General features: G+C 40.7%; 1 protein-coding gene across 1 annotated transcript in view; it reads left to right on the forward strand.

The window, feature by feature from the left end:
* The window catches only part of e(y)3 (enhancer of yellow 3), a 77,158-nt gene that overhangs the window by 34,314 nt on the left and 27,990 nt on the right, over positions 1-14,854 (forward strand). Inside the window, exons 2-4 of the mRNA XM_067779586.1 lie at positions 7,122-10,798; positions 12,631-14,014; positions 14,120-14,331. Coding sequence (XP_067635687.1) covers positions 7,247-10,798; positions 12,631-14,014; positions 14,120-14,331 — 5,148 coding nt within the window. The 5' untranslated portion in view covers positions 7,122-7,246. The remainder of the gene's footprint in view (positions 1-7,121; positions 10,799-12,630; positions 14,015-14,119; positions 14,332-14,854) is intronic.

Consider the following 14,854-nt stretch of genomic DNA (forward strand, 5'->3'; position numbering starts at 1 on the left):
GATCTCGCAGACCGTTCAAAAATTTTCAGGAGTAGCTCTTTGCGGAGGGATTGTCCCTCGTTCACTTACTCCAGAGAGGCTTCGAACCTAACCCCGGTCTTTGGAATTGGTACTGCTGCGCCTGCTGAAAAGAAATAGAGATGCATAAAATAACCACACTTTGTCTGCATATCCCGTGCAAAGCGTAGTTTCACCTAGGGTTAACTCCTAATAATCGTCGCGAACACAATTTCTTTAAATCATTTGTGGCTCCTTGGCGGTCACGCACAAAGGTGACTTACGGTTGCTATTAATGGTCTATTAATACTCATGACTCGTGGCACAGGGCGCCTCCAGTTTTTTCGGCTGTTTTTAGAGCTACAATTCCCGATGTGCGAACAGTAGCAATCCCGACCACCCGTCGCTACCACGCCTCCTGACCGTCACACCATATGCCAGCACAGAAGCTATAGGAATGCGACTTCGAACGCATACCTTCGTCGACGTCATTTTCCTAGAAGCTCTAGGTGTAGCTCCGAAGACTTTCCAACAGATGCTTTTGTCGCGCTATGCTATGTTTGCAGACGTTTGTGTTCACATCATTGATTTCAATAGTCTTCGTTAAATCAAACCGATATTTTAGAATGAAAGTCGACCGATTTTAGTTGAAAGATGTTTACTGCTGTTTTCCGGCCTTATGATATAAGATATAAGAGCTCATTATGGAGACCGCGTAGCTTCAGTTTTCAGACTAGTTCGACTGTCCACTACGTTAGGATAGTAGCACACACGGCCATTATTTCGACTGTCATGGGAAAGCTTTCGCTTGAGTGTTCTTGCGAAGGACAAACCTCACCAGGTAAATACATATACATATGTGTAGGCACATTTGTAAAAGAAGCCGTAACGTGTAGGTGTTATTTAAACTTTGTTGATAGACTATAATCAATATGATTCACTCCAAGGGACTAGTTTTGGATAGGGCCGCCAACTTTATGTCAAACCGGGAGACTTGGGTGTTGAAGGATGAAGTGTGAAAATTAAAATTAACATTTCAGACGCTATTGTATATTTTCTTAAAGAAACAACAGATTTTTGAATGTAGATAAGCCCAAATGATTTTTCAAAACCTTTTCATACGTACATATGTATTAGAGGTTTACGCCGATCACTTTATCGGCGGCGGCGGCGGCGGCGTAGGCGGCGCGCCGGCGTACGCCGGTGTTCTTACTTTAAAAGCTTGATTTTTCTATTTAAAAAAATTATATTTAGGAAAGGTTTTGTTTAATGTATTTAAGGAAATCAACGTGTTGGCCATTTCGGAAAGATCCGGGGTTTTTGCACCAAAATCTCGCAGACCGTTCAAACATTTTCAGGAGTAGCTCCTTGCGAAGGGATTGTCCCTCGTTCGCATGCTCCAGAGAGGCTTCGAACCTAACCCCGGTCTTTGGAATTGGTACTGCTACGTCTGCTGAAAAGAAATAGATACATAAAATAGTCACACTTTTGCCTGTATATCTCGTGCAAAGCGTAGTTTCACCTAGGGTTAACTCCTAATAATCGTCGCGAACACAATTTCTTTAAATCATTTGTCGCTCCTTGGCGGTCATACATAGAGGCGACTTAGGGTTGATATGAATGGTCTATTAATACTCATGACTATCGTGGCACAGGGCGCCGCTAGTTTTTTCGGCTGTTTTTAGGAGCTACAATTTCCGATGTGCGAACAGTAGGAATGCCTACCACCAGTCGCTACCACGTCTCCTGAGCCTCACACCATATGCCAGTACAGAAGCTATAGAACTACGACTTCGAACTAATACCTTCGTCGACGTCACTTTCCTATAAGCTCTAGGTGTAGCTCCGAAGACTTTCCAACGGATGCTTTTGCCGCGCTATGCTGCCGAGCTACACCTTGAAACGCTAGGGTGTGACTATTCGGCCAAAGATGCCGCCCTCGAAATCATAAGCAGTCTAAGTGGATGTCATTGCGACATGGGTGAAAATCGTATAATCCTCGGCGCATCTACATAATTAAAATTTTACAAGGACCCTGGATAAAAGTTTTAAAATTTAGACCAAAGATTGCAGACGTTTGTGTTCACAACATTGATTTCAATAGTCTTCGTTAAATCAAATTTAGAATGAAAGTCGACGGATTTTAAGTTGAAAGTTGTTAACTACTGTTTTCCGGCCTTACGATATAGGAGCTCATTATGGATGACCGCGTAGCTTCAGTTTTCAGACAAGTTCGACTGTCCACTACGTTAGGGTAGTATCACACATGGTCATTAGTTCCACTGTCTTGGGAAAGCTTTTGCTTCACCACTTTGAATGTTCTTGCGAAGGACAAAGCCTCACCTGGTAGATATATGTGCCTACGTATTCACAATTGTAAAAGGAGCCGTAACGTGTAGGTGATATTTAAACTTGGTTGATAGGCTATAATCATTAACTCCAAGGGGCTAGTTTTGGATAGGGCCGCCAACTTTAAGAAATGTCAAACCGGGAGACTTGGGTGTTGAAGGATGAAGTGTGAAAATCAAAATTAACATTTCAGACGCTATTGTATAAATAAACAACAGATGTTTGAATGCAAGACTTGGTATGGTAAGAATAATTTCAAAGGAGTGCTTATGCCCCTAGAACCTACTAAAGGATTTTGCATCACTGATTACTTATTCTTCCAGCTAATCGCAATATAAAATTTTTTTAAAAATCGGCACTTTTTTGGGTGATTTGCTTTATTTCACAACTTGAGGACAATTTGAAAACATGTTCGCCTTGGGTCATTTTATTTGAATTCATTGCTCATTATTAATTTTTTGAAAAAAAAATATGCAAAGTGATCATAAAACTTTATTATATAACTTTTCTTTTAGTGGTTTGGTTTAATAACTTGGTGAATTGGGTGATGCAAAGTCCGTGACATCGAAAACACCTGTTTTTTTAAATAACTTTTGAACAGTTAGAAATAGTTAAATATCGCAATTAGTTACTGGCAGTGATGCGCATCCGTTGATACCACTTTCGACCATATCCGACCAATTTTCGACATGTACAATAAATGGCCTAAACAGTCTTAAACGAGTAGAAAATATAGTAACGCGCCGGACGCCGCCGCCGCCGCGCCGATATTTTTGACATTCGGCGGCGGCGATCGAAAAACGACTCTAATCGCCGGCGGCGTTTATCGGCGGCGTATATCTCTACTTTGGTGGTACCACCTCGGAAAAATTTTTTTCAACCCACCTCAACTCGATATCCAAAGTAGGATATAAACTGGAGAAATGTATTGGATATGCATTTGAAAGATGTGCATTTCACAAAATCTTTCAAAGGTCGGAAAATAATTTGAGAATGACGTTGGAGGTCAACTCGAGAACTATACATTTTACAAAATTTCTCAAAAGTTGGATAGTGATTGGAGAATGAAGTTGGATAACAACTTGATAACTTCCTGGTTTAAGAATAATTACAGCATGATGTTGGATATCAGCTCCGAAACTAGATATATATTTCTCTAAGGCTGGAGAAATATGTTTCCTATGTTTGTTGGGTAAACAAAATTCAGCTATTGACGTATCTACGAATTATCTAGATAACAAAAAACACTGTTGCCGTGCAAAAAAGTCTACCCCAAAGTCGGCCTTAAACTATGACTGGTTAAGAATAATTACAGCATGATGTTGGATATCAGCTCCGAAACTAGATATACATATATTTCTCTAAGGCTGGAGAAATATGTTTCCTATGTTTGTTGGGTAAACAAAATTCAGCTATTGACGTATCTACGAATTATCTAGATAACAAAAAAAACAATGTTGCCGTGCAAAAAAGTCTACCCCAAAGGCGGCCTTAAACTGTGACTGAAAAACTGCTCAGTAGTTTAACTGGATTTTAAATTTCGCTAGAGTTTAAGCAAAATTAGTTTAAGCTTAACTCAACCAACTACTGAAAAACAGGGCCTTAGCACATTTTTATGGCTCTTGTTATGGAAATAAAGTTTTACATCAATCGTATAATGAGTGTGTTAGTTCAAATGCATTTGGGTTAGGCTAGGTTGAACTGACCTGTCCGTGAGCATCTCACATAGACTGAATGAGTCCGTAGTGTTACCAGACTAACTAACTAACTACCAAACTAAAAAACCCTATCAAAAACCATGACCTATGTTATAAATAACTTCGTCCTCTTGGCAAATACTGTAAGCTTTCTAGGATCCATTCAAAAACCATGACCTATGTTATAAATAACTTCGTCCTCTTGGCAAATACTGTAAGCTTTCTAGGATCCATGCCACTTGCTGCTTCTAGATCTGACAGCTGTATCACTTCTTATAGCTGGAGTCTTAGCCTGGCCAGCTATAGAACTTAATCACTCTGTAACAATGTTCTATACAAGCGTGCAATTACTAGCGTATGCTGACGACATTGATATCATCGGCCTGAACATCCGTGTCGTAATTTCTGCTTACTTCAAAATGGAAAAAGAAGCAGTGAGGTTAGGTTTGATGGTGAATTAGGAGAAAACGAAGTACCTGCTGTCATCACGCAAACTGTCTGTTGTTTGTACTTGTTTTTTATATACTTGTAATTTTATGTTATAGCAATCACATATCAGTTTGTTAAATATGTCAGACATTTTGTGAAAATTATTTTATTCTTTTTCTGAACTTTGTATCGAACACAATTATAACTATATAAATTTCACTGCGATTTTATATAATTACAAAAGTGTCAGCTTTGCGCCTTGGCAACAAAGCCACTGCTGGCAGCCATAATTTCGAAATAGTAAAAGGCTTGGTAGGTCCCGTCCCGCCAATTTGTAGGAAAAATTAAAAGGAGCACGACGCAATTTGGAAGGGAAGCTCTGGCCTAAAATCTCTTCTGATGTTATCGCGTCTTACATTTATTTATTTATAAAAGACTTTGTTTATTTGGGAACCAGCTTTAACACAAACGAAGAACTACCCTTGCCAATAAATGCTAGTTTGGACTAAGTAGGCAATTGAAAAGTATATCCTCTCCTGGCAAACGAAAATCATGCTCAACAAGTCACTTATCGTATCCGTCTTAATATATAGGGATATTAGATGAGGCGGATCTGGAAGTGGTAGAGCAAAAAAAGTTCTTGGAAAAATGTATAGACTGCTACACGTTGGCGACGGTGAGTTCCGAAGATTTAATGATGAGATGTACAAGCTTTACGCAGACATCAACAAAGCAGCGAATTAAAAGTCAGCGGCTACGGTGGCTAGGCCATCTTATGGAAGCAGAGGAAAATGGGGCCCCAAATCCTCTGGAAGGACCAGGAGCGAAGCGATTTTAATTCCTTGGTGTTATCAATCCCACGCAACCTTCTCTATAAAATTTCTATGATTTCCTACAAGTTATATCGAGAAGCAAACCTGATAAGCATAGATCTATAGCATCCATCTAGAGTTCATGATGTTGTTGTAACGCAAGTGGATTTTCGAAAGTGTTGCCGGAAACGTTTGGTAGTGCTTACAGTCAACTATCTGGGACAGCGCTAGAGATAGGGCTACGAATTTGGTAAAACTTCAGGAGTGCTGAGTTATGCTCTGGTTTCATCATTGGCGGGTGGTTTTAGTTCGTTTGCATTTGTTTTAATTGCCAGTCTTTTTTTTTATCTTTGTCATAGACTGTTGCTAAATCTTCTAAGTACATTAAAGCCATACCCGTGTTTATCATTTTTCTTCTTTTAAGTTCCTTATTCGGCAAATTTCCGGAAAATAAACTCAAATGCTCTTCGGACTCCTTCGATGCTTTTTCTTCAAGAGAACTGCATTCCATTTTACGTTGGGTTTTAAGTACTCCAAACGTCATAGTGTTAATGTTTTTATTAGCTTGCGCGTCCGCTGCTCGTTTTGTTACTTTTGCTGTGTCTTTCTTGGACTGCCATTTGCAAATGTGACAATGTTTTTCTACCAACAGTTGCTTAGTTGTCTTTTTAGCTGGCTGGCTGATATCTGCTCGGTTGGTTGGGTTGTTTGTATGTAGAAACGGCTGCTAATGATGTTGGCATGACTGTGTTGTATCGACATTAAAGGCATTGGCGGACTGTGCACACGACGAACATTTATTCATGAAAAATCAAAGAATTACCTCACTTTGAAATATATTCGTGGCTGCTGATGCTCTTCGTTGATTTGTTGTCGAACCTTCGGTCCACATCTAGGGGATAGAGAAGCCTGTGGTGGCGTTATGAGTAGGAATGGCAATAACTATGGTACGAAAACGAACTGCGCGCCCGTCTGGATTTGCTACGCGCGCGCCAGAGAGAGAGTATAAATATATATTAATGCAGAGAGCAATGACAAATAGACAAGATGACTTCAGTTGGGGAGGAGAGTATGCATATGTGTATTTGTGTATGGCGGTGTGTGTCACTATGTGTGTGATAAGGTAAATCCAAGGAATAGAGCACTGAGCCAGCCACCAGCAGCCGCCGCAACAACAGAACGCTTAACGAACAGCTGTTTCGTGTTACGCTGTATAAAATGTGCTCGTAAAAGAATTTCAACTCTTTGTACGCTTTGAGCTTATTTCGGCTTTTAGTAATTTTTTGTTTTGCTCGCGTATTTCGCCGGTTGGACCGTCGTCGCTGGGCTAGCTGCATCCACCAGACAGTCCGTCCATTTGTTCGTCGGGCATTGCGATTATTTACCAAACTAACGTGAGTTCTGTTGCGACAGACGATAGCGGTAAACACAGCGTAGACTTTGCGGATTCCCCCATCTCTGATGACAAATACGTCTATGATACGCGAAACTGAAGCGTCATCGGCTGACTGTTTGGCTGTACGATAGGCTTTGCGTCGCGATCTCAATGCAAATTTTGTTGTGTTTATTTCATTAATGAACGTGACATTAACTAACGAGCAGTTTTGCTTCTTAATTTAGAGGGTGTGAGGTCTGCACTAAAAATTTGGTGTATTGTTTTTTTATGAAACGAAATTGTATGGAAAGAATGTACGCATATTTGTAGTTATTAAAATGTTTTTGTAATGTTAGTAATGTAGAGTTACTCCTACGCCCCCGCCCTATTTTCTCTCTACGTACTCGTACATCCTTATTTTTGCTTCACGATTAATTGTGCATTCTGTTTGCTTTTTTGCAGATGTTTGCTGTTGATGTCCCACAAATGATGGCTGGCTCTATCCCTAAATTTATTTGAAATGCCATCAAATTTCATCCCTAACGGTTATAGGAAACTCGTGATTTCAAAGGAGTAGCAGCAAAGCAATGAATGATAGAAACAATCAGCAGTACGAGGAATCATTAAATATAGCACAGAATATATCTTGCGCCAACAGACGAACCACCCGTAACCATCACGCCGCCCTGGCTCAAGCGCATGTCAATCTCTTAAGAGCAGCTGAAGACCAGGAGCAGATTGTAACATCAACTTCAAGCGACGCATATACTAACAACGCCGGTCAATTGCCACTTCTTGAGTCATTAATAACATCGCCAGCGCGCATCACCAGCTCCACTGGGAATGATTGTAGCTCCTCGCCGCAGCGTTTGTTGTCCACTACATGCAGCAGTAGCAACAGCAGTGGCGAAAGTGGTAGACAATCGAATCAGAATCGCGGTGACATAACGACAACGGATGCCTCCAGTGAGGATGAATCGCAATCGCCACATCAGACGGCAACGCAATCATTTTTAGTTGGCCGAAGCGTTTTAAAGTTGGGTGGTGTAGCACGAACATTTACACAATCCGCTCACGTTTTGGACTCCTTAATGCCAACAACTTCTGCTGCAGCAACACGTACAGCAGGCGTAAGGAAGGTTGAAGCTAAAGTTGCGAGCAACATAAATACAAATTCTGGTAGTATTAGTAATTTAAGTAACGGAATTTTAGAATATATGCAAGAAAACGGCAGTGGCAGCAGAAATATGGTTGCCCGCGAACAGACAGTAGCGGTGGCGTCAAGCGGTGATGCCAGCGCTGATCATGCAGAAAATGTTGGTACCACCAGTGGACAAACGCAAACAGCAACAGCCGAACAAACAGCAGAATCACATAAGATAATATTGAAATTACCGAAACCAAATGCCAATGCCCGCCCTAATGAATCTCAAAGTAATGCAGAACCGCTGGCAAGTGATAGCTTCGGTGGCGGTAGCTCGAGCCATAGCGGTGTAGAAACGACTCGCAAAGTGGAACCACTCAAAATTAACTTAAACACGCACAACCCTACAAATATTGTGCCTAAAATTACAATCAAACCGATTATAAAGAAACCAAATGAACCAGCATCATCTGATTGTTCATCTTCTGCCGAAGACGATATGGCTACAGGATTATGTAGCACGCGTTCTGGAGCTCAAATAGTGAAACGCAACGATGAGCCACATATAGTGCCCAAATTGACGATACGTTCAGCCAATGACAGTTCAGACAGCTCTATTGTGCCGAGGTTGACGATTAAGATGTCAGATGGGCAGTGTAGTCAATTGTCGCCATCTGCAATCCAGGCTAACAGCACAGCGAAACAACACTCACCTCCACCACTACCAAAACTTACCATAAAAACGGCGCTAGATGGCACTAGCGAGTCAATAATGTCTACGATTTCGCCTGCATCCTCTTCCTCGTCATCTTCAAGCACCTCCTCATCAGTAGGCGTTCTGTGCCTGTCTTCCTTATCCGCTTCTTGTACGGTGTCAAATTCCACCTGTGCAAGTGTTGTGCCTAAGCTAACAATAAAGACATTGACACCAAAGCACGACGAATTGGTACCTAAGTTAACCATTAAAACCAGTGCGACTGGCGCATGTATTGCTTCATCGGCAACGGCAGCCGCTGCTGAAGGTAGCATCGAAGCAAATGACAGTGGAAATACTGCCGGCAGCAGCAGTAAAATTCCCAAATTAACCATTAAAACAGGACAAGAACACGCAGTTATAATAACGCAGCACAATGACAGTTCCAACGCACAGGTTATACCAAAGTTGACGATAAAAACTAAATCGCTCGATGTAGAAGAGTCGTTAAGTGACTTGAGCGAAGACCCACCTCTGGAGAAAATACCAAGAATAACAATAAAAACCCACGAAACTGCCGCGGAGATCACAACGCCAAAATTTTGTATTAAAACGTTACAGCAACAAAGTGAACCGGAGCATGCACACGTCATCCCAAAGCTAACAATTTCCATGTCAAATTTAGAGGGCGCTGCCGCACCCCAATCTCCAAAACAACCACCACTTGTGGTGCGTCAATTGTCAAGCAACAGCACACGTAAGCCAGAGTCGCCAGAAAGATTGCCTAAATTAATGATATCGCGTCAAGATACACTCGGTAATAATAGCGATGCATCTGCAGAGAAAACCGTGCCGAAGCTGACAATCAAAACCAACAGTCAAGATAATAGTGGTGGCAAAGAGTGTCAAGAGAAAATACCTAAACTCACTATTAAATCAATTCCCAACGTGGAACAACACTCATCCGAAGAAAGCGATGAATGCTTGAGTGGAGAGTCATCTCCACCAATGTCAGCTGTAGAGGAGACAGCCTCAAACAAAGTGGTGCCCAAATTAACCATAAAAAATCTATCATCACCGACTTTAAAGATGAAAGCGGTGCTTGAGGATAAAACACAGCGCAGCGCTTCAAAAAAGTGTGGAAAATCGACCGACCCAAAAGGCATCGGCGACAAAAACGCCGGCACAGCAATCCACGTGATGCCGCAACAGCAACTGGGTCCTGGTATCGAACATAGTGCGCGCGAGCAAATGATAAATGGCTGCGAATCTAGCAGCAGTCAAGAATTTTGTGGATTTAACAATGACAACACTTCGATTGTACAGTTAGAGGATGAAGAGGAGGTGGAGGACATCCAAGAACCGCGCCGCAATTCCGACGACATGGATATTGATGAAGGCTTACAACAACACGATCCACAGGTTTTTAATAATGTATTCCACGTTAGCAATGGTCAAAACGATGATGATACACAGCCAATTCAGGCACCTTTGCCCGCTGACGACTTGTCGAATGTAGTTGATACTGTCGATTTGACGTCTTCGCCATCACCGGGTTCATCACCCGTACATTTCAACTACACCGATGCGGATCCACAAATAAGCGACGCTCAAAGGCCACCACAGGCAACTATACTTATGGAGCGCTTACAGCGTGAACTGAGCGTAATACAGACGGCGCCATCTATGGAGAATACGAATAGCTTCCTGCTTAACCAACTGAATTCTTTGAGCGCTAACAAATATGGCGGCCCCCCACCCTTGCATCCAAAACCAGCACAACAACACGGCAACCACGATCAACTAGAGCTACAGAAACAACAACAACAACAGCAGCAGCAAATAAGTAATAGTATGAAATATCCACAGTTGACAGAACGCTTAATGGCCAATGGTGCGCGTATACCCAGAAATTCCACCATAACTTGTAGTAGCAACTCGCTAGCGCCAATGAGTAATGCCAATGTGAATGTCAACATGATAAGCCATGCAAACCAGCCAGAAAAGGTAATTGATTCCATTGAAATACTCGACACACCTGAAGGTAGTCCACGTTTGACATTGGACGACACTGCTGCAATGCCGGAAAATTTGCATATAAATAACGAAGATGGTTTAAATAATCCCGCAGCCAGCGGGGTATATGGGGATAATAGTGCCGATATATTGAGACGAAATAACAACACAATGGAAGACTCGTCAGCTGCTACAGATTCAATAAATAGCATAAGTTTAAAGAGGCACGGACGCGCCATGTCCACTTTGATAATGGAAAACGATGTGGCAGAGCAGTGCATTGAGGTAGGTCTCAGGGTTAACATCTTTATACACCACTCTGGTCTAGGATAACAGGAGGTGTCAAATTCGCTCAGCATCAGCTAATTTAATTATTTCAATGTCAGCGAAAGAAGACATTTAAAAGAAATAATAAAAGAGTTAGAACAAAATGCATTATCTATGTTGATACCACATGTTAACTTATCCAACAAAATGCGATTGCCCTTATTCTAAGTAAAAATTCATAAATTTTTCAAAATTGCCAAAACGAATACTAAATATTTTATATACTTTGACTGTTGTCAAATCATTTTTTTTTTTCAAAGAACTTCCGACTTTGGAAAGTTGCCCTTTAAAAAATTACTGTGGTTTGAAATGGTTTTCGATTGCTTAGTGGCATATCAACTTATCTCGATTGGAGTTTCAAAAGCCCCATATCAGAATTTGTTTCATCATAAATTGAAAAAATTTTGACTTGGTAAATGGCGTTTAAAAAAAAAAATATGCTACTAGTCGAGATAGGCTGGTATTCCAGTCAGGTGTCGATTTACTTATTTAAAATTACCTTTGTGCTTTGCACACAGAGTATATTAACTTTGATTGAATAACGGTTTCTTGTACAGGTATAAAGGAATCGAGATAGATATAGACTTCCATATATCAAAACCAGCAGTATCGAAAAAATTTTTGATTGAGCCATGTCCGTCCGTCCGTCCGTCTGTCCGTTAACACGATAACTTGAGTAAATATTGAGATATCTTCACCAAATTTGGTACACGAGCTTATCTGGACCCAGAATAGATTGGTATTGAAAAAATCGGATGATAACCACGCCCACTATTTATATATATAACATTTTGGAAAACATAAAAAACCTGATTATTTAGTAAATAATACATCTAGAATGCTGAAATTTGACATGTGGACTGATATTGAGACTCTTGATAAAAATTTGGAAAAAAACTGTTTAAAATGGGCGTGTCACCGCCCACTTGTGATAAAATCAATTTTACAAATATTATTAATCATAAATCAAAAATCGTTAAACCTATCGTAACAAAATTCGGCAGAGAGGTTTCCTTTACTATAAGGAATGCCTTAAAGAAAAAGTTACGAAATCGGTTGAGAACCACGCCCACTTTTATATAAAAGATGTTTAAAAGAGTCATGGATGAGTAAAATAAATTTTATCTTTGCAAAAAGAGCTTTATAACAATGGTATTTCACTTCCCAAGTGGATTTATAACAAGAAATAGGAAACACTTCAAATTTAAAAAAATGGGCGGGGCACCGCCCCTATTATGACTAAGCAATTTTCTATGTTTCGGGAGCCATAACTCGAAGAAAAATTAACATATAGTAATGAAATTGTGTACACATATTTTCCTTATAGCAGAAAATATTTCTAGTAAAAATGGACGGGATCGGTTAAAGACCACGGCAACTTAGATTTAAAACTAGTTTAAAAGGGTCGTAGACTAGAATAATAAGCTATAACTTAGCTAAAAATAGTTTTGTATCACTGATATTTCACTTATCAAGTTTTATTGTAAAAGGAAATCGTGAGACATTTTTTTAAACGGGCGGTGCCACGTGTTATGTAGAAAAGTAATTTATCTGAAATTAAATGTGCAATTGAAGCTCACGCTGAGTACATAATGTTCGGTTACACCCGAACTTAGACACCTTTACTTGTTTATCCTGATACTGTTTATTTCAATATGTAAGTTGACAACACTATTTATTAAAATTAATATAAAGGACACGCTATTAAGGTTCGGTCAGCCTATTAAAACCATAATCATATAATATAATATATTTAGTAGAATCACTATAAACTCTCTTCCCTTGCATAGATAACGCCGAACAAAGTACGCCGTATAGATAGTGAATCCCACACTATGGCAACTCTGACCATTCTTACCGATGACGAATCATCAAATACGAAGTTGATAACAACGTCGCCGACAATTTTCAGTGGCAATCACCACGTTGTGGATATAACCAACGATGTTGCTTCCTCCGATAATGTTCCCATCACTATGGAGCTCTCTTCGCCAAAGACATCAAACCATCATTCACGCAAACAACGTCACGAAAACCTGCTGGCCATACCGTTGGACGAAGAGAATTCTCTTCAATATATGAATTATGATGATGCTGCTGATATCCCCGTCATGGCACAGAATGAACACTCCAACGCTACAAAGGCTGCAGCTAGCGCACAGCCATTGGAACAATTGACAACTAGTACGCCTGTCGTTAAACGTCGCGGTCGTCCCAAGAAGAATCCCTCTAATAATCTTGCTACATCAGCAGTTGTTCAAACACCATCCGAAGAGGCAGACACGGCAGGTGGAACTGCGGACGAAGTTGCACGGCGTGTTGAATTGTTACGTAAACGACTCGCAATAGATATGGTTGCCACTGAGTCGCCTGCAGAGGAGCTTGAAAGCACAGATGTCGTAAATGAAACTGAAGTTTCAAAATCCGAACGCGCTTTGCGCACAGGAGCGCGAAGTTCGCGGCGTAGTGTACTACCAGTTGCCGCTATTACACCAGTAGCTAAGAATAAGCCTGTAGCTAATAATGGTGAAATCGCTACGAAGAAGAACAAACGTCCGGTGAGCACTTTGGGCACAAGTGAAAATGTTGCTGTTAGCAATACAAAAACCATCAACCCCACTGGTTTAATGTCAGGTGCAGCCGTGCCAGTCCTAAATCACTGTGGTGGTTCAAATTCAAGCTTATCGTCAGCTTACTCGAGCAGCTCAATAAGCTCCGCCACTGTTACAACAGCTACTGGTAGTCAACCGAGTACTGGTGTATCTGCGTCCATCTCTTTGTCTACTCAAATTGACTTGACTATGTGCTCGTCTTCGTCGTCAACGAGTAATGGCAGCACCACCGCTACCATGACCATTGCTGGTGTTAGATCGTCTGTTACCACTGGTGCAATCAATGTTGCTGTACAAAATCAAAGCAGCAGCTCCATGTTGCCACCAGCTACTATACTTTCCTCCTCAGATCCAGTGCCAGATATGGTCTTCCGACCAAACGATTTTTCATCGATCATGGCAACGCAACAGCTACGCGCCCCTCATGCCAATATGAATATAGAAACAGATTTACTGCGCATGCAAACAACAATATTTAATAGTAATAGATTAGATGGACGCGATGAAAAATGTGCCAGTGAAAGTGCCGGTGCTAATGGCAGTGGACCGGACATGTCGGGAGGTAAGTAAAAATTAAGGGTCAGATTTACACAATCAACTTAAAACGAAGATTTAACGATGAGAAAAAAAGTTCAAAATTTTCATAAAATTTTTAATTTCGTTTAAGATGAATCTACAACAAGCTCCATGTCAACACCTGTTGGTCGTGGCCGTGGTGGTCGCGGTCGTGGGCGTGGAAGAGCACGTGGCAGTCGTGCACACAGTTTGGGTCGTGGAGCTGGCAATGTTGCTAAACAAATTGCATTAACTCGACCGCGTTGCGTTGGTGGTTTGAAGCATACGCCCGATCCAGAGCGAATGAAGGGCCTTTTTAGTCCGGTAAGTAACTCACAAGAAAGGCATATATTGTGCATTATGGTGGGTCGATTTATATGGACGAAAGTTAACCGATATCGCGCCATCGATTTTTCGATAGGATTTTTATGACCTACTACACGTGAAAATTTTACAATCAAATGAAAATTTTTTTAGTAGGTCATGAAAAAACCTTAAAAATCAAAGTCGAAAAAAGTAAAAAAAAAAACAATGAAATTTCACAGGCTCGAAAATTATTTTTTTGGGTATGCGTAGAACTTTTTCCTGAACCCAAATCCTATCGAAAAATCGATGCCGCGATATCGGTTAATAAATCGACCCAGTCTAATGTACATGCATACAGCTACGATCATGAAAGTAGCAGCAAAATTATTTAAAAATTTTATTAATTGCCATCCCTTATTCGTGCGGTATTTTTTCCGAAAAGTGTTTCAGATTTTCTTCATTATTAAACACAAAAGTATGCGCTAATCGTATGATGCAATAAAAACAGACAGGTGAAGTCAGTAGTACAACAAGAATTTCA

This window comes from Eurosta solidaginis, chromosome 4 (assembly GCF_040869045.1).
Source record: "Eurosta solidaginis isolate ZX-2024a chromosome 4, ASM4086904v1, whole genome shotgun sequence".
NCBI lineage: Eukaryota > Metazoa > Arthropoda > Insecta > Diptera > Tephritidae > Eurosta > Eurosta solidaginis.